This window comes from Thalassophryne amazonica, chromosome 9 (genome assembly GCF_902500255.1).
Source record: "Thalassophryne amazonica chromosome 9, fThaAma1.1, whole genome shotgun sequence".
Classification (NCBI taxonomy): domain Eukaryota; kingdom Metazoa; phylum Chordata; class Actinopteri; order Batrachoidiformes; family Batrachoididae; genus Thalassophryne; species Thalassophryne amazonica.
In genome coordinates, this window is record NC_047111.1 from 66,438,768 (window position 1) to 66,459,444 (window position 20,677).

Here is a 20,677-nt window from a genome sequence, read left to right on the forward strand (position 1 = left end):
TGAATTTTAAAAGTAAATTAGATTACTAGTTACTTTATTAGTTACTTTCAGCAGCTACCAACCCCCCCCCCCCCCCCCCCCCCCCGCCACCTCAACATGAAAATGACAACCAGTTTTACCAATACTCACTTTATAGTCACCCTTTCTTGACTTCAATGAACATGTATACTTGTTTTATAAAAAATAAAATAAACACATCTTTCTTGACCCCATATGTAAATGATGACATCACTGTAACGGTAAAACCTACAATTTCTAACATACATTGTTTATAAATGTAACTATTAAATTCTTTCTCACATTTAAATTCTTTCTAACCATTTTAGTTGTTGAAATTCTGATTATTATTATTATTATTATTATTATATGTAGTAGTATGAAAAAATGTCTTCAAAAGTGGACCTTTAATCTAGGGGTGTTGTGGGGGCCTGCATCTCCCCCACGCCCCATTTCTGTCTGGATTTAACCCTGGTTTGCTGTCTGAGCAGGAAGAATGGATAACGTGTATTTATGCAGAAAATACGACCAGATTGACAAGTAAGAAAGTTTTATCAGCATTTTTACATCATGTCATTCTCAGAAACACCCTTTAGGTGCGTTTGGGTGCAAAGACAGCAATAGTGTTTGTTGTTAACACGTCGCTGAAAAGCTGATTTTAATGAGGACACACAGAGTGGCTCTGAGTTTTAAAAAAAAAAGCGTAAAAATGACTTTGTAAAGCTCAGTGCAGGTGTCACCGTGTTTTGAGAGACGACAACTGTTTTTTTTTTTTTTCAACTCAGAGCTGCTGCACAAAACCACTGATAAAAAGCTCGCAGTTCGCTGAAAGTGGGTGAAGTGGGCAGTTCAGTTGAACTACAACCTCCCCCTGCCCATGGGAGTTTTAATGCTGCGATCCACTCACAATACAAAAACAATAGGCGTAGTAATGCACAGTGACTTGGAGAAGTAACTTTAATCTGATTACTGATTTGGAAAGATTAAAGCATTAGATTACTCATTACTGAAAAAAGTGGTCAGATCAGAGTAACGTGTTACTAAGTAATGCGTTACTGGCATCACTGTTCATCGGGCATAGACGGAGTGAAAAACAGCCAGAGACACCAACTCCTCAGAAAGGTACCACAACTGACCTTTGAACTATGAAAATGCAGCTTTGCTGATCTTAGGATGATTATAATTTTTGAGGGTTCTTAGCAAGAAAAAGTCACAGAAGAGAGCAGATGACGCAATGGGTGCTGTGAACCAGGCTTTCATGTAAACAGTAACAGCAAAGATGCTTACATCATGAAGGCCCCTGAGTTCATGTGCTGTCAGATTTTCAATGTGATCCCAGAAATACCACATTGTTATGGTATAGCAGATCACCTTAGCCATTCACCTAGTTTGGTGTATTGCACCAAGGCATTTGAAGTTCCTATGAATTGGTTTTAACAGCTCCACGTTACCAGTATTAAACTTCAAGCTCTCAACAAACTTTAATGTTAAGGGAAGGGCTGGTGTGATAATGTTGGCAAAGGTGGGCAGCATAAGGGTGGTTGAGCAAGCTTTAAATGTAAAGATATTTAAATGATATTTTGTGTGTAGAATTTTTTTTTACTAATTACAACTCAACGAAAGGCTGGGAACAGTAAAATTCTGAGAAAGTTTTTTTTTGGACCACCCTAGTATACATGTTTTCCAAGATCTTTGAAAACACCTATGTGGTGAAGGGCTAACATAAATTTAAGTGTATACTGTGGTAATTTGTAGTTTAATAAAACACACACCCACCTAAGGAAAACGGAATGGCGAGTCAGCGAATGTGAATGCAGCCTCTTGTAACTATGGCTAAATTCATTCTCAGTAACTAGCTCAGACAGAAATGTATATGTGTATATAGATGTTAAAGTTGCTGTATTACTTGAATCTGCGGCTGGTGCTGCTGCTGAAGCCTTGGAGAAGGCAGCGGGGGCCCAGACCTGTCCAGCCCACAGCCCAACTGGGACAGCACTAAGAGGGGAGGAGGGAGAGAGGGACCCCAGCAGGAATGAGGGGACGTAGAGAAGGTATGGAGTAAAGTATAAGGAGAGGAAATGCCCGTGCACAAGCACAAGAGAGCAGTGAGGAGGATGAGAAAAATAAATAAATAAGCCAAAAAACAAACAAACAAAAAAAAAACACAGGAATTTTGGGATTCAATGATGCATCATCACACAACAGGAGAGTAATTTAAATAAAAAGAGGGAACATTGCAGAGAGTCCAAAATATCAGATGAATGACGATGTGCATGATTATTTTAGTTTACGGTGTGAGCACACAGTTTAAAAGGAAAGGTATGAAAGCGAAGCACAAGAAGACAGCGTAGGGGGGGAGAAATAAGGGAGGGGAGAACAAAAAAAAAAGAATGTAGCAGAGAAGAAGGGGAAGTTGAGTCTCTCCTGTAACGGGTTAAATGCTCCAACTGAGTGGAACAACGGCTAACTTCAATAAAATGATGATGATGATGTTTAGTTACAGATTACTGAGTGCTGCTGCTCAATAATTACTTCAATAACTTCTTTAATGAAACTTTATTAGTACTAGTTAGTGGTTTGGTGATGGCTTTGAGTCAGGATATGCGGAGAGGATGGAGATGTTTTAGAGATGTGTGTGTTAAGTGTTATTGTGTGTGTTGTACCTGCTGCCGGTGATGACATGAAGCCCCCAACTCCCAGGTTGATGACCGCTGTTTGCTGGTTTCCTAAACTTTGATCTGACCCTTGATCACCCTGAAAAGTGTGTCAAAGTGTGTCAAAGACAACAAACACAAACGTCATCACCACATAAACATCTGACATGCATCCGGTCATTTCATATCCCTGCATATACAATGTGTCAGGACAGACATGAGGAGAAACTTCCACAGAAATTGTGCAAAGGGCAAATTTTGTCTGTTGCATCACCAGATGTACAACATTACGGTGGATTGGAGCATAGAAGAAGGCACTTGGGAGACTGAAGCTGAGATCAGACCTGTTTTCTTCCATGAAAATCCTTCTCTGTTCCAACAAGGTACAGATGTTGGTCCAAACTGACAGGATAACACCATACAGAGTTGCTCCACAATTACAACATCACTACAGCCTGAACTACTTACACAGGGCAGGAAGGACTCACGCTTTTATTTTGTTAATGTCAAATATGACCCTACTGTCTGAATGTGGCAGAACTTGAGACTTATGAATTAAATTTTAGTGAGTCTATTCCCACTGTGACCTCAGTTTCCTGTTCTTAGCTGTCAGGAGTTGGACCAGGGGTGGCCTTCTACAGCTGCAGCCCATCTGCTTCAAGGTTTGATATGTTGTGTGTTCAAAGATGCTCTTCTGCATACCTTTGTTGTAACGAGCACTTATTTCAGTTCATTTCTCTACCCTCTGCCATCAACAAGGCATTTTTGACTACCACTCACTGGATGCGGTTAAGGTTGAGTGTGAGTATCTACATTAACCAGCAGGCTGTGAAATATTCAATTCAGTCAATCTAGTACCAACATCCATGCCATGTTCAAACTCAGTAAAATCATGTTTCTTCCCCATTCTAATGCCTGGTTTGAACTTTAATAAGTCCTTAATGGCCCTGAGGCCCACCAGGCGGGTGTTTCTCTCCAGGTTCTGTGGCGTGAAGCAGAAGAGAGTCCACAACCCCCCTTGACTGGATGCTGGTCCATAGTTTGAACTTTACCTAATCCTTTTCAACCATACCCACAAGCACGGAATGTTTGTCACATGATTAGCAGACATTACATGCTTGTTATTAGATAACTGGTTTGCAGAACAGATGAACAGGCATTCCTAGATCAGAATCAACTCTATTCACCTGTTCCAAGACTAACTCTTTTGCCAGCAAGTATCATCAAAAGCCATCCATAAGCACTTAAAGTTATGCCGTCCACAGACAGACACACTAGGCTGAAAACTATGTCTCCTTGGTGGGGGTTGTAGTTCTGAGAATGACACTCCTCAGCTGAGGACCCCTAACAACAAAGCCCTCATTAAACTGTAATGAGAATGTTCTTGAATATGTCAGAGTCAGCTGCAGCATTCTGGGATTCATTCTTGTTCTTCCCTACTGACATGTTCAAGCTTGGTCTCATAGGATAAAGAATTAGGACAACTGGAGTAATTCCAGAAAATATTCCATTGAGCTGTATGGCTACATGTTGGCTGAGCCATCCAACCATATCTAAATGCTTGTTGTGAACAAACGTACTGTTTACACATAGTGTAAGGTCTGGTGGGCATACATCCATACTTCAAACTTAAAAGTGTCTTATTGGTTGCTTCCTTTTTGTCCATTGAATTCCTAGTTTTCCTCTGACTACTGGGCATAAGTACAGCCAAGATTTGTGAAAGATCACCTATGGAATGAGTTGTTCTCTCAGAGGGGTTCACAGTTAATTGTTTTGTGCTTGGATGATCGGTTTTGTTAAGAAAAGTAGGTCTACAAAAAAAGCTAAAAAATGTTACATATTTCCTTCCTCTGTGATTTTTTTTGAATGGCAAGCACTTTAGAAATGATTGCAAATGTTAACATTTGGATTTCCTAATAAATTTTCTATTCTGCCTTCCATCTATTCTTATGTGGTATTCTGCAGAACACATTTGATCGCTTTAAAATCACACTAAACAGACAGAATTAATTATTCAAGCTGTAGATATCACAATATACAACAATATACACACAATATATCTTACAGAGAAACATCTGAAGACTCAATTTTTTCAGTCAACATATTTGCAAAGCAACGCTCTTGGCTGTCCTCCCGACTGAAAAAAAGGAAACTTGAATAAAAAAGACATTTGAATCATCTGTGTGTGTGTGTGTGTGTGTGTGTGTGAGTGATGTGTGAAGTACTGGTTTTTGTTCTTGTTCTTTATTTCGGGGGGGGGGGGGGGGGGTCCTACAGTGCAAAGCTATTTTATTTTACTGTGTCAGCTTCATCCATTATTTGTGTTGTTGACATAAACCAGAACACAAAAGAATTAAGATGTCTCACCGTCTCCCCCTGCTGTTGGGGACTGGAGGTGGCTGACTGGCTCTGCTGTGGGGAGAACTGAGACAGCTGCTGCTGCTGCTGCTGCTGTTGCTGCTGCAGAGAGTTAAAGATGAGAGGACCAGTGGGGATCTGAAGATGAAATACACAAACACATACACGTACACACAAACGTTGGGGAGTAACACAAAGGGAGGATGATGGAGTGATGGACGAAAGGAAGCAGCAGAGGAAAGGATCAATGCACATGGAAGTCACAGGAACAAAGCAGAAGGGAAGAAGGGAAAATTAACAGACCACATAAACCATACAAAGGAAAAAGCTCAATACCACTATCAGAATAAATCTACATACAACTTCACAGGGGGAGGCACAAGCAATAATTTTAAGCAAGGTGTGATTATGTCCTTACTACTTCTGCTGCTATTCCTTCAACTCACATAGCAAATTTCTTATGCCAGGACAGTGGTGGGCACAGCTAACCAAAAAAGTTAGCTTCGATAACGATAATCAGCTAACTGAAAAGCTATCTTTTATAAAGCTAAACCGATAAACCACCCAAAAATTTATCGGAAGCTACAGCTAACCGATAAGCGATAACTTCCAGTATTGTATCCGGTACACTTGCAACTACTAACAAGCTGATTATGAGTTTTAACACCACGATCGCTTCTGGTAGCATCAAAGGTGACAACAGACCCAAACAATGCATCAGCACTTCTGTCTTTGAGCACCCTGCCCTCTGCTGTAAATTCCTGCTTATTACTTAGCTTGCAGCAGAGACGCGGTTGAGAGGAGCAGTGAAGCTCAACTCTCTATTCAATAACAGCCTCGCCATAAGGCGGAGGTCTTGGAAAATAAAGCAGGCGCTGACTTATGGTTTGGATTTAAAAATAAAATTAATACCAATAGAATAACTCCATTAATGTCAATTCTGTCATTTGTATGAATGAATGTATGTGTATGAGTGTGTGCATGTGAGAGCACAGAGTGCAGGTGTCTGAAAAGTATGATTTGTATATATGATGTATGTATGTGCCTATGTGTGAGAGTATAGCGTGAAGATGTTTGAAAAGTGTGACACTATATATATATATATATATATCACTATATATATATATATATATACACACACACGAGGTCTGTCCATAAAGTATAGGTCCTTTTTATTTTTTTCAAAAACTATATGGATTTCATTCATATGTTTTTACGTCAGACATGCTTGAACCCTCGTGCGCATGCATGAGTTTTTCCACGCCTGTCGGTGACGTCATTCACCTGTGAGCACTCCTTGTGGGAGGAGTCGTCCAGCCCCTCGTCGGAATTCCTTTGTCTGAGAAGTTGCTGAGAGACTGGCGCTTTGTTTGATCAAAATTTTTTCTAAACCTGTGAGACACATCGAAGTGGACACGATTTGAAAAATTAAGCTGGTTTTCGGTAAAAATTTTAACAGCTGATGAGAGATTTTGAGGTGATACTGTCGCTTTAAGGACTTCCCACAGTGCGAGACATCGCGCAGCGCTCTCAGGCGCCGTCATCAGCCTGTTTCAAGCTTAAAACCTCCACATTTCAGGCTCTATTGATCCAGGACGTCGTGAGAGAACAGAGAAGTTTCAGAAGAAGTCGGTTTCAGCATTTTATCCGGATATTCCACTGTTAAAGGAGATTTTTTTAATGAAAGACGTGCGGACGGGTCCGCGCGTCGGGACGCAGCCGGCGCGGTGCGGCGGCACAGGAAAAACACCTCCGTGTTGATAACCATTTGTAAAATCCAGGCGGCTTTTGATGGCTTTCAGTGGAGTGAGTATATGAGAAATTGTTTAACAGCTGGACATGTTCCAACTTGTCCTTAAGGCTTCCAACGGAGGTGTTTTTCCTGTGGCGGAGCGTCGCGGCGGCTGCGAGCCGACGCTGCAATCCGTCTGCATGTCTTTCATTAAAAAAACTCCTTTAACAGTGGAATATCCGGATAAAATGCTGAAACTGACTTCTTCTGAAACTTCTCTGTTCTCTCACGACGTCCTGGATCAATAGAGCCTGAAATGTGGAGGTTTTCAGCTTGAAACAGGCTGACGACAGCGCCTGAGAGCATTGCGCGACGTCTCGCACCGTGGGAAGTCCTTAAAGCGACAGTATCACCTCAAAATCTCTCATCAGCTGTTAAAATTTTTACCGAAAACCAGCTTAATTTTTCGAACCATGTCCACTTCGATGTGTCTCACAGGTTTAGAAAAATTTTGATCAAACAAAGCGCCAGTCTCTCAGCAACTTCTCAGACAAAGGAATTCCGACGAGGGGCTGGACGACTCCTCCCACAAGGAGTGCTCACAGGCGAATGACGTCACCGACAGGCGTGGAAAAACTCACGCATGCGCACGAGGGTTCAAGCATGTCTGACGTAAAAACATATGAATGAAATCCATATAGTTTTTGAAAAAAATAAAAAGGACCTATACTTTATGGACAGCCCTCGTATATATATATATATATATATATATATATATATATATATATATATATATATATATATATATATATATGATGAGTGTGAGTGTGAACAAAGTGGTATCTTTTGTATATGTCTGTGAATTGATGCTGAAAAACTAATTCATGCATTTATTTCCTCTAGGCTGGACTATTGTAATTCATTATTATCAGGTTGTCCTAAAAGTTCCCTAAAAAGCCTTCAGTTAATTCAAAATGCTGCAGATAGAGTACTGACGGGGACTAGAAGGAGAGAGCATATCTCACCCATATTGGCCTCTCTTCATTGGCTTCCTGTTAATTCTAGAATAGAATTTAAAATTCTTCTTCTTACTTATAAGGTTTTGAATAATCAGGTCCCATCTTATCTTAGGGACCTCATAGTACCATATCACCCCAATAGAGCGCTTCGCTCTCAGACTGCAGGCTTACTTGTAGTTCCTAGGGTTTGTAAGAGTAGAATGGGAGGCAGAGCCTTCAGCTTTCAGGCTCCTCTCCTGTGGAACCAGCTCCCAATTCAGATCAGGGAGACAGACACCCTCTCTACTTTTAAGATTAGGCTTAAAACTTTCCTTTTTGCTAAAGCTTATAGTTAGGGCTGGATCAGGTGACCCTGAACCATCCCTTAGTTATGCTGCTATAGACGTAGACTGTTGGGGGGTTCCCATGATGCACTGTTTCTTTCGCTTTTTGCTCTGTATGCACCACTCTGCATTTAATCATTAGTGATCGATCTCTGCTCCCCTCCACAGCATGTCTTTTTCCTGGTTCTCTCCCTCAGCCCCAACCAGTCCCAGCAGAAGACTGCCCCTCCCTGAGCCTGGTTCTGCTGGAGGTTTCTTCCTGTTAAAAGGGAGTTTTTCCTTCCCACTGTAGCCAAGTGCTTGCTCACAGGGGGTCGTTTTGACCGTTGGGGTTTTACATAATTATTGTATGGCCTTGCCTTACAATATAAAGCGCCTTGGGGCAACTGTTTGTTGTGATTTGGCGCTATATAAAAAAATTGATTGATTGATTGATTGATTGATCAACCTGTCCAGGGACTATAGGCGGAAATTAGCATTTTTGCTATAACCTGGCACAATGCATCTTTCCTGTTTTTTAGGTCAATGTATTATTGTGCACTGTCCCTGAGAAATAAAATCATACCATACCATACCATTGCACAAAGCTAAAATATAACATATATCTTTTAATGTTGAATAATGCACTAATTCTGAAGTTTTGTAACAAACACAGACAGATACGAAAGGGATTATGGGTAAAATGTGCCTCTGCTAACATTGATTGGTTGACTCATTCATTCTATGTAAAAACCAACACGTTAATGTGAAGTGTGTGTTGGGTGTTTACATATATAAATGTGCTTTTGTAAAATATGCCATTTTTTTATTTGTAAAAAAAAAAAAAAAAAAAAAAGGCATTTGTACAGAGCCCGCCTGGGGACATGGTGGTTAATTTTTTTTTTTGGCCCAGATTATTACGTTCCCTCGCCATAGTTTTTGCGTTCCCTCGCAATAACCTAATATCATATTAAAGCTCGTGTCTATCAGAGCACACAGTGAGTGGAATCAGGTGGGGGGGAGAGTGAATGCATCCGCGCGTGCGCACACACACACACACACACACACACACACACACACACACACACACACACACACACACACACACACACACACACACACACACACACACACACACACACACACAGGATTCATGACAGATGAGGGAGTAAGTTGCTACACCTTACACAGCTGTAAGACTCCATATGAAATATAGTTTATATATACACAGTGGTAGTAAGTAGCAACACCTGTTAGTGTGCCTTATTAATGTTTATGTTTTATTTTCTTTTTTTACCATCCTCTCGTGAATCCTGTTGCTGTCTGCTGTGTGTGCGCGCGCGCATATGCGTTTAGTCCCCCCCCCATGTGATTTCACTCACTGTGTGCTCTGATAGGCATGAGCTTTAATATGATATTAGGTTATTGCGAGGGAACACAAACACTATTGTGTCGGAACGCAATAATATTGCGAGGGAACGCAAAAGGCATTGCAAGGGAACGCAAAAGGCATTGCGATGGAACGCAATAATCTGGGCCAAAAAAAAAAATTTAACCACCATGTCCCCAGGTGGGCTCCGCATATTTGTAAAAAAAAAAGTCAAGTTTAATTAAATAACCGTCTGATATAACCGGTTTCAAAATAAATAGAACACTTCCATCTCCTGACATCCAGACGCTCATACTGCCATGAACACTAATGGCGAGTAGATGGCAATAGAGACCGTGAAAACTTGCCAAAACAAAATTCCAGATAATCCATGTATGCTATGTTTAAGATGCGTACAAACACAATAACAACGTCTATAAACCCAGAGAATATATTCACGAGAGTTTTAGGCACAATATACAAAGAGTTTAATGCTGTTGTCAGTGTAGAGCCTGATCACAGCGTCTCAAATGCATTTCTTCTGTCGTGAATGTACTGAGGGTACCCATAATGCACCTCTCGACACAGAATGTCCACAATAAAACCTTCAAAATTAGTGCATTACTTTAAAACTAAAACATATATCTCATGTTTTCACTTTATAAAACTTCAGACGTGACATTAATTTAAATAACTTGTCCGATATTAGTTTGGTTAAAATTCTAACCATAAGTTAAAAATGTATGCCCCTGGATGACTTGGGTGATATTGCCAGCGTATCAGTATGGGGTCAAAAGAAATGAGTTTTTTTCTTTTCTGTGACCAGCTCTCCTTTGTCTGCAGAGGATAGAGCGGTTTCTTCTGGAACCAGCTCTCCTCTGTTTGCAGAGGATAGAACTGCGCATCTACTATAAAACATTTAACAGGTAAGCGCTCAACTGATTTTAGACTTAATGTCTGTACTGTAACTGTTAAGCTTTGTTTACCACGTCTGCAAAAATATGTTAGCAGTCTAAAAATGATCGGACCAAAACCTATTGGAAGATAATTAGTCCGATGATGGTTTTCAAAGTTATCTGAAAAGCTAATCCGATAATGAAAACATTATCTTCGATAATTAGTGGTTAGCGGAACTGCGCCCACCACTGTGCGAGGATATTCTTTGCAGCCCCAGAGGAGCAGGATGGCACTGAGCCGGTCAAATTAAATGGTTTAGTCCCACTTAGGACAATAAATGTACAATTAATAAGTCTTAAGGGCAGGGAAATAACACTGGGAAATTAAGGCCTTAGGAAATTTTATGATTGATTGTCATAAAAAGGATTTTATTCTACATCATCATAATTTTATTTCTTAGTATTCACATAAAGGATTCACAATTTTCCCTTTACCAAATACCCTCAAAATTCACCTTGTCTAAAAAAAATTTGCTATAGAATTTTTATCTGGATCAAAACAAATCAAAATTTGTGGGTCAAAGGGCAATGCAACACGACATAAATGGAGTGTTAGTTTTACTGCCCCAGAAATACAGCGATGGACACAGTTAATGAACATAAGCCACCAGATCATGCTGGCTAAAACTCGGAATAAAATCTGTACAAATTTCACATGAAACCTTTGCTATCTGCTGGACTGGAAAACAAATAAACAAACAAATAAACAACAACAAAAAACTTAGAGGTCTGCTGTGTCAGTTGTCAATTAGTTACAGTTACAATGTTTTGACTTGGTTTGCAAAAATGCATCAGAAGGGAGAGTAATGTTTTATCATAGCATTATTCTATGTATTTTTCCTAGCTGGAAGTTGAAAATGACAATTTCCCAGTTACCAATGGATGCAGCATGAACTTTGAACCTTGCAGAATCTTGCATTGTGAACTCAATATATTTGCCATGGAATCTGCCTAAAAGAAATACAGTAGTGTTCAGAATAATAGTAGTGCTATGTGACTAAAAAGATTAATGCAGGTTTTGAGTATATTTCTTATTGTTACATGGGAAACAAGGTACCAGTAGATTCAGTAGATTCTCACAAATCCAACAACACCAAGCATTCATGATACGCACACTCTTAAGGCTATGAAATTGGGCTATTAGTAAAAAAAAAAGTAGAAAAGGGGGTGTTCAAAATAATAGTACCGTGGCATTCAGTCAGTGAGTTCGCATAAGGCAACATGACCTCTTCAAGCATTTTGACATATCCAAACTGATCCATGATACCTGGTATGCGATATATAGGCCCAACACCATAGTAGGAGAAACAAGCCCATATCATGATGCTTGCACCACCATGCTTCACTGTCTTCACTGTGAACTGTGGCTTGAATTCAGAGTTTGGGGGTCATCTCACAAACTGTCTGCGGCCCTTGGACCCAAAAAGAACAATTTTACTCTCATCAGTCCACAAAATATTCCTCCATTTCTCTTTAGACCAGTTGATGTGTTCTTTGGCAAATTGTAACCTCTTCTTCACGTCTTTTATTTAACTTGCTTGCCTCTACTGGTGGTTGGCTCTCACTGCGGTATTGTATCACTTTCTGTTCCGGAGCACAGCAGTGTTTTGCTGTATCTGTTAGCTGTTTAATCTCCGCAGTCAGATTGATCTAGTTACCTAGATAACGATTTGTTTCACAGTGTAATCTTCACGTGCCTTAACTAAAGCACTCCCTCTGCTGAATCACCTCTAAATTATTTATACATTATTCACTTTGTGTGTTTTTAGGAATCCGCTAGCTTAGCGCAGCTACTAGCTCTTAGCCGGTTTAGCATGGCGGCTTCTCCTGTCTCTCCTGCACTTTTCTGCTCTGGGTGTGAAATGTTTAGTTATTCCTCGGCCTCCTTTAGCAGTAATGGTACTTGTAATAAGTGTAGCTTATTCGTAGCTTTGGAGGCCAGGCTGGGTGAATTGGAGACTCGGCTCCGCACCGTGGAAAACTCTACAGCTAGCCAGGCCCCTGTAGTCGGTGCGGACCAAGGTAGCTTAGCCGCCGTTAGTTTCCCTCTGGCAGATCCCGAGCAGCCGGGAAAGCAGGCCGACTGGGTGACTGTGAGGAGGAAGCGTAGTTCTAAACAGAAGCCCCGTGTACAACGCCAACCCGTTCACATTTCTAACCGTTTTTCCCTACTCGACGACACACCTGCCGAGGATCAAACTCTGGTTATTGGCGACTCTGTTTTGAGAAATGTGAAGTTAGCGACACCAGCAACCATAGTCAATTGTCTTCCGGGGGCCAGAGCAGGCGACATTGAAGGAAATATGAAACTGCTGGCTAAGGCTAAGCGTAAATTTGGTAAGATTGTAATTCACGTCGGCAGTAATGACACCCGGTTACGCCAATCGGAGGTCACTAAAATTAACATTGAATCGGTGTGTAACTTTGCAAAAACAATGTCGGACTCTGTAGTTTTCTCTGGGCCCCTCCCCAATCGGACCGGGAGTGACATGTTTAGCCGCATGTTCTCTTTGAATTGCTGGCTGTCTGAGTGGTGTCCAAAAAATGAGGTGGGCTTCATAGATAATTGACAAAGCTTCTGGGGAAAACCTGGTCTTGTTAGGAGAGACGGCATCCATCCCACTTTGGATGGAGCAGCTCTCATTTCTAGAAATCTGGCCAATTTTCTTAAATCCTCCAACCGTGACTATCCAGGGTTGGGACCAGGAAGCAGAGTTGTAGTCTTACACACCTCTCTGCAGCTTCTCTCCCCCTGCCATCCCCTCATTACCCCATCCCCGTAGAGACGGTGCCTGCTCCCAGACCACCAACAACCAGCAAAAATCTATTTAAGCATAAAAATTCAAAAAGAAAAAATAATATAGCACCTTCAACTGCACCACAGACTAAAACAGTTAAATGTGGTCTATTAAACATTAGGTCTCTCTCTTCTAAGTCCCTGTTAGTAAATGATATAATAACTGATCAACATATTGATTTATTCTGCCTTACAGAAACCTGGTTACAGCAGGATGAATATGTTAGTTTAAATGAGTCAACACCCACGATTCACACTAACTGCCAGAATGCTCGTAGCACGGGCCGAGGCGGAGGATTAGCAGCAATCTTCCATTCCAGCTTATTAATTAATCAAAAACCCAGACAGAGCTTTAATTCATTTGAAAGCTTGACTCTTAGTCTTGTCCATCCAAATTGGAAGTCCCAAAAACCAGTTTTGTTATTATCTATCGTCCACCTGGTTGTTACTGTGAGTTTCTCTGTGAATTTTCAGACCTTTTGTCTGACTTAGTGCTTAGCTCAGATAAGATCATTATAGTGGGCGATTTTAACATCCACACAAATGCTGAGAATGACAGCCTCATCACTGCATTTAATCTATTATTAGACTCAATTGGCTTTGCTCAAAATGTAAATTAGTCCACCCACCACTTATAACTCACAAACTCGCAGCTTAAAGCAGATAACCCGTAAATTGGAGAGGAAATGGCGTCTCACTAATTTAGAAGATCTTCACTTAGTCTGGAAAAAGAGTCTGTTGCTCTAAAAAAAAAGCCCTCCGTAAAGCTAGGACATCTTACTACTCATCACTAATTGAAGAAAATAAGAACAACCCCAGGTTTCTTTTCAGCAGTGTAGCCAGGCTGACAAAGAGTCAGAGCTCTATTGAGCCGAGTATTCCTTTAACTTTAACTAGTAATGACTTCATGACTTTCTTTGCTAATAAAATTTTAACTATTAGAGAAAAAATTACTCATAACCATCCCAAAGACGTATTGTTATCTTTGGCTGCTTTCAGTGATGCCGGTATTTGGTTAGACTCTTTCTCTCAGATTGTTCTGTCTGAGTTATTTTCATTAGTTACTTCATCCAAACCATCAACATGTCTATTAGACCCCATTCCTACCAGGCTGCTCAAGGAAGCCCTACCATTATTTAATGCTTTGATCTTAAATATGATCAATCTATCTTTATTAGTTGGCTATGTACCACAGACTTTTAAGGTGGCAGTAATTAAACCATTACTTAAAAAGCCATCACTTGACCCAGCTATCTTAGCTAATTATAGGCCAATCTCCAACCTTCCTTTTCTCTCAAAAAATCTTGAAAGGGTAGTTGTAAAACAGCTAACTGATCACCTGCAGAGGAATGGTCTATTTGAAGAGTTTCAGTCAGGTTTCAGAATTCATCATAGTACAGAAACATCATTAGTGAAGGTTACAAATGATCTTCTTATGGCCTCAGACAGTGGACTCATCTCTGTGCTCATCCTGTTATACCTCAGTGCAGCTTTTGATACTGTTGACCATAAAATTTTACTACAGAGATTAGAGCATGCCATAGGTATTAAAGGCACTGCACTGCGGTGGTTTGAATCATATTTATCTAATAGATTACAATTTGTTCATGTACATGGGGAATCTTCTTCACAGACTAAGGTTAATTATGGAGTTCCACAAGGTTCTGTGCTAGGACCAATTTTATTCACTTTATACATGCTTCCCTTAGGCAGTATTATTAGACGGCATTGCTTAAATTTTCATTGTTACGCAGATGATACCCAGCTTTATCTATCCATGAAGCCAGAGGACACACACCAATTAGCTAAACTGCAGGATTGTCTTACAGACATAAAGACATGGATGACCTCTAATTTCCTGCTTTTAAACTCAGATATAACTGAAGTTATTGTACTTGGCCCCACAAATCTTAGAAACATGGTGTCTAACCAGATCCTTACTCTGGATGGCATTACCCTGACCTCTAGTAATACTGTGAGAAATCGTGGAGTCATTTTTGATCAGGATATGTCATTCAAAGCGCATATTAAACAAATATGTAGGACTGCTTTTTTGCATTTATGCAATATCTCTAAAATTAGAAAGGTCTTGTCTCAGAGTGATGCTGAAAAACTCATTCATGCATTTATTTCCTCTAGGCTGGACTACTGTAATTCATTATTATCAGGTTGTCCTAAAAGTTCCCTGAAAAGCCTTCAGTTAATTCAAAATGCTGCAGCTAGAGTACTAACGGGGACTAGAAGGAGAGAGCATATCTCACCCATATTGGCCTCTCTTCATTGGCTTCCTGTTAATTCTAGAATAGAATTTAAAATTCTTCTTCTTACTTATAAGGTTTTGAATAATCAGGTCCCATCTTATCTTAGGGACCTCATAGTACCATATCACCCCAATAGAGCGCTTCGCTCTCAGACTGCAGGCTTACTTGTAGTTCCTAGGGTTTGTAAGAGTAGAATGGGAGGCAGAGCCTTCAGCTTTCAGGCTCCTCTCCTGTGGAACCAGCTCCCAATTCAGATCAGGGAGACAGACACCCTCTCTACTTTTAAGATTAGGCTTAAAACTTTCCTTTTTGCTAAAGCTTATAGTTAGGGCTGGATCAGGTGACCCTGAACCATCCCTTAGTTATGCTGCTATAGACTTAGACTGCTGGGGGGTTCCCATGATGCACTGAGTGTTTCTTTCTCTTTTTGCTCTGTATGCACCACTCTGCATTTAATCATTAGTGACTGATCTCTGCTCCCCTCCACAGCATGTTTTTTTCCTGGTTCTCTCCCTCAGCCCCAACCAGTCCCAGCAGAAGACTGCCCCTCGCTGAGCCTGGTTCTGCTGGAGGTTTCTTCCTGTTAAAAGGGAGTTTTTCCTTCCCACTGTCGCCAAGTGCTTGCTCACAGGGGGTCGTTTTGACCGTTGGGGTTTTTACGTAATTATTGTATGGCCTTGCCTTACAATATAAAGTGCCTTGGGGCAACTGTTTGTTGTGATTTGGCGCTATATAAATTGATTGACTAGTGGCTTCACACAGGTGTCTTCTAACTGTCACAGCACTTACAGGTAACTCCAGACTGTCTTTGATCATCCTGGAGCTGATCAATGGGTGAGCCTTTGCCATTTTCTTCTATCCATTTTGATGGTTGTTTTCTGTGTTTCTTCCATGCATCTCTGGTTTTTTTGTCCATTTGAAAGCATTGGAGATCATTGTAGATGAACAGCCTATAATTTTTTGCACCTGCGTATAAGTTTTCCCCTGTCCAATCAACTTTTTAATCAAACTACGCTGTTCTTCTGTAGAATGTCTTGAATGTCCCATTTTCCTCAGGCTTTCAAAGAGAAAAGCATGTTCAACAGGTGCTGGCTTCATCCTTAAATAGAGGACACCTGATTCACACCTGTTTGTTCCACAAAATTGACAAACTCACTGACTGAATGCCACACTACCATTATTGTGAACACCCCCTTTTCTACTTTTTTTAACTAATAGCCCAATTTCATAGCCTTAAGAGTGTGCATATCATGAATGCTTGGTCTTGTTGGATTTGTAAGAATCTACTGAATCTACTGGTATCTTGTTTCCCATGTAACAGTAAGAAATATACTCAAAACCTGGATTAATCTTTTTAGTCACATAGCACTACTATTATTCTGAACACTACTGTAGTTCACTAGCAAGTAAATCTGTCATTTTGTGATTATAGACAGGAACAGAAAGAACTACACTTTACAATAATGAGAGTTCAAAACAAAGTAAACATAGAAAATTTAAAGGCACTCCCCCTTTCAGCTCTTTATGAAAATTCAGGCAGAGCTCATTAATATCCTGGCTTAGGTGCCAGATCAGATCGCACTGAAATCGTAACAATTTAGATTTAGTCTGTTAGTGACCATCCGATGATACCCCAGGATTACTTTGTGTACTTCAGTGACTGGTTTCAAAGTATACGACATTAACAACAAACAGCTACGGAGATTGCCGAAAACAAAGTACTTGTGAGTACTCATTATTCCAAGTGTTTCCAAAAGTGTTTACGTAGTTTGGAGGAAAACTTCCCAGTGCACGACTGAATGCAATGTAGCTGCTGACGGTAAGAACAGAGTCGCAGATTAACTGCAAAGTTTACATAAATGTTATGTCATGTTATGATGACTCATTTTTAAGTGCTTTTTAACTGTTAATTTTGATGCATTAACGGTAAAAGCAGCAGCTGTGAGAACACTCAGTCCGCGCACACATCCATTAATCATGAACACAGCCTGTTAAAAACTGTTTCTGCTTGAGGCTCAGCTTTGTGCATGCTTCTAAGTGCTGTCATCAATATAAATGAAAAATCTAGCAAATACATCTGTGTGAGCAGACAGCCTGAAAAACAGTGGAGAGGGCCATGTGCAAGTTAAAACAGCGTGCTGCTCCACACACATCAATATCCAAAATCTGACAGACTCAAATAAAAATAAAACCTACCAGCTCCGCTGACAAGAACAAAATACAAAAGGAGAAAAAACTGAACAGGGCACTCACCCACTTGTAGAATGATTTCCCAGATTAAATATGTAAAGTCCACTGCACCAAAGAAGTCCTCAGGCAGGGATTGCACATGCAATCCCTGCCTGAGGACTTCCGCCAGCCGGAGAACAATGACCAGTCCACTATAAGCCTTCACACATGGATCGTGCACAATTGCCGACCTGAGAATAAAGTCCAGGTACACTATAAGTCCTCATTCATGGATCATGTGAGATCGCCAGCCGGAGAACAATCTCCAGGTACACTAAGTTCTCACGTGTGTGATTACCAATGGAGAATAATGTCCACCTGCAGCTCTGTTCTCAGCTGCTCAAGTTCTTTCAAGATTATGGCATGTTAGATAGAAAGTCCATTATCTCCTGAAAATAATGTATTCTGACTTTTTACAGTGTAAGAACTACATCTGTGTGTTCAGGCAGCATGTAAAAACAACGTCATGGAGGCAGTTAAATAGTATCCTGCGACACAAACAGCAGCACCACCCATGTTAGATTCCAAAATCTGACAGACTCTGAAAAAGTTGTGTTTCAGGGTGAAGTGTGTCGTTTCCTCTCTGTACATCCTATGTAAATCCATGCCATCACTTTTGAATGATATGTCAGAAACTTCGTTATCGGACGTAGCAGCGTTCGTTTCACTCTGTCTGTCAGCCACTGGAATGTTTCTGCATTTCCTAAAATGTATGTTACATGCCGAGAAATGCTGAGTATGACGTTTTCTGGAAATGCACCTGCTAACTGGCCAAATGAGAGGAAAAATTAGAAATAAAATACATCAGCGACCACTAATTATTACCACATGTGCGCGGATAGAGTTACAATCATGACTACGTTGGTGTTGTGTTGCTAACTGTGGCATTAAATAACGTGCAACGTGTCCTTTAAGTTTGTCAACATTTTCAGAACATCTCCAAAACTCCGTTATAACCCTGCACCTGCCGTGACTTCAATATGATGCAGACCAGTGGTTCCCAATCCCTGTCTTTGTGGACCCCTGCACATTTTTCATCTCTACCTCGCATGCCAAAAGCTGATTAACTCATTCAGATATGCATAGCAATCAACAGCTAATACACACCTCACTGAGCCAAGCAGGTAGAGATGGAGAATATGCAGCTTAATGGTACCAGAGGACCAGGATTGTAAACTGCTATCTGCAATTTGCAGTTATTTAAGGTATTTTTACCCCACTTAAATGCAGGCTTTTTGTTGCACCTGCATGAGGGCCAATAAATAAATCAGACTACGCATGAGTACTATAGAGGAACCTGTACACAGTCATACCTGCAGGAGATTCAGTTGCCTCAATCCAGCACTGTTGTTCAGGCCAAAAGGACTTCCTAGAACACACATCACAGGTCCACTCACCATAAATAAATGGCAAATGGACTTCAACTCTATAGCATTTGTCCATATGATACAGATGCTCAAACTGCTTCACAATGACACCTCATATTCATCCATTCATATACACACACTCAAACCAATGTCAACATTCTGCTGTGCAAGACACTCAGCTGCACAGTGGGAGCAACTAAGGCATTAAGGGCCTTCAATATTATGTGGGTAGATTGGCTTTTAATTTCAACATCACGGTTCTGACTCTTGGAGTAGCCAATGTGTGCTTGTCCCTTTCAAAGTGCCATTGTGAAATATGCCTGCTCCTGGTCAGACACAAACAGAGGATTTTGCACTAAAATGATATAAAATAAAAAAATATAAAATAGGGCCACACTGAGATCAGAGGTCATGGTCAGCATCGTTGGAGTTTGTAGGAACTGCTATATCATACTGACGGACACAGTGAGTTGAACGCAAAACAATATGGGGATTTAATTTAATTTTCATGGTCCTTATGCATCGTATGTTGTCCCGCTATGCATTAACTAGCATATCTATTCATACGACCAATAACCTATGATACTATCAAACATTTAAATCTCTTACCAGTCTGTGCTGTGGACTGCATGGTGGGCATTAATCCTCCCGGTGGAAGGATTCCACTAAGGTTCAAGCCTGGACCAAGCATGGGGTTGGAGCCACTCATGAGGGTCTGGGGACTATTATACATATGGTATGTATTTTGTCATAAAAATATTAGCAACTGACAGTGTGATATCAAAATGGCATGTAAAATAATAATAATAATAAAAAAACCACAAAGAAAAGCGGTACCAACATTTTCTTACCAGACAGAGCTCATGATGAAATTTAAGCCTGCAGGATTAGCCATGACCTGTGATGAAGTGGTTCCAGTGGTCATAGATGTACCCATAGTAGGCAGGGGAATGGTCATGACAGGCAAACCCTGGTTCATGGCCAGTTGCTGCTGGGTAAAGGGGGCGAGGAGGGCAGGTTGTGATTGGTTCTGAACCATGGCAGTATCTGAAGGCGCAGGTGTCACTGAGAGAGGAACACCGAGAGACTCAGCAGGGTGTGGGGTTGAGCATGGCGTGTTGGTGGGCGTGGGGGTAGATGGCTTGGGAGTCCCCGATCCTAAAAGGAAAAGTGAGTTATATTTAAGACAGTCATCAGGAGATGACATTTCCCCCTGGCCAGCACAAATCAGTAATACAAAGTGTTGGAGGATCACCCAAGTACACGCTTATGCTAAATATGAATGAAATTGATCAACTGGTTCTTCAGTTATCATGCTAACAAGTGAAAACGGATGGACGGAGAGACAGGCAAACAGACAGACAGACATGCTGATTGCTAAAAAAACAACAACCTGCATTTCATACTGGGGGGATAAAAACAAAGTGGAATAAGCAGATTTAGAAAATGGCTGGATGTATGCCTTTGAGGAGGTGATGCCAATAAAGCTCGGAAGCTCTGAATAAGAGAGAAATTTTGTCAGTCTAATCTTCTATCAAGAGAAAACCATGTATGACAATGTAACCTCCATGTTCAAAGAGACGTTCAAAGAAACTCTGAAATGCTTACCTTAACCTGTCAAGATTTACCTTGATAA

General features: G+C 40.7%; 1 protein-coding gene across 3 annotated transcripts in view; it reads right to left on the reverse strand.

Moving 5' to 3' along the window:
- supt20 (SPT20 homolog, SAGA complex component) overlaps positions 1 to 20,677 on the reverse strand; it is a 62,795-nt gene that overhangs the window by 5,823 nt on the left and 36,295 nt on the right. Inside the window, exons 18-23 of one of the 3 annotated variants that reach the window (XM_034178276.1) lie at positions 19,893 to 20,199; positions 19,651 to 19,766; positions 18,988 to 19,043; positions 5,019 to 5,147; positions 2,661 to 2,751; positions 1,904 to 1,992 (exon numbers count right to left, since the gene is read on the reverse strand). In XM_034178276.1, coding sequence (XP_034034167.1) covers positions 1,904 to 1,992; positions 2,661 to 2,751; positions 5,019 to 5,147; positions 18,988 to 19,043; positions 19,651 to 19,766; positions 19,893 to 20,199 — 788 coding nt within the window. The remainder of the gene's footprint in view (positions 1 to 1,903; positions 1,993 to 2,660; positions 2,752 to 5,018; positions 5,148 to 18,987; positions 19,044 to 19,650; positions 19,767 to 19,892; positions 20,200 to 20,677) is intronic. The other 2 variants (XM_034178277.1, XM_034178278.1) reach the window with 2 other exon arrangements.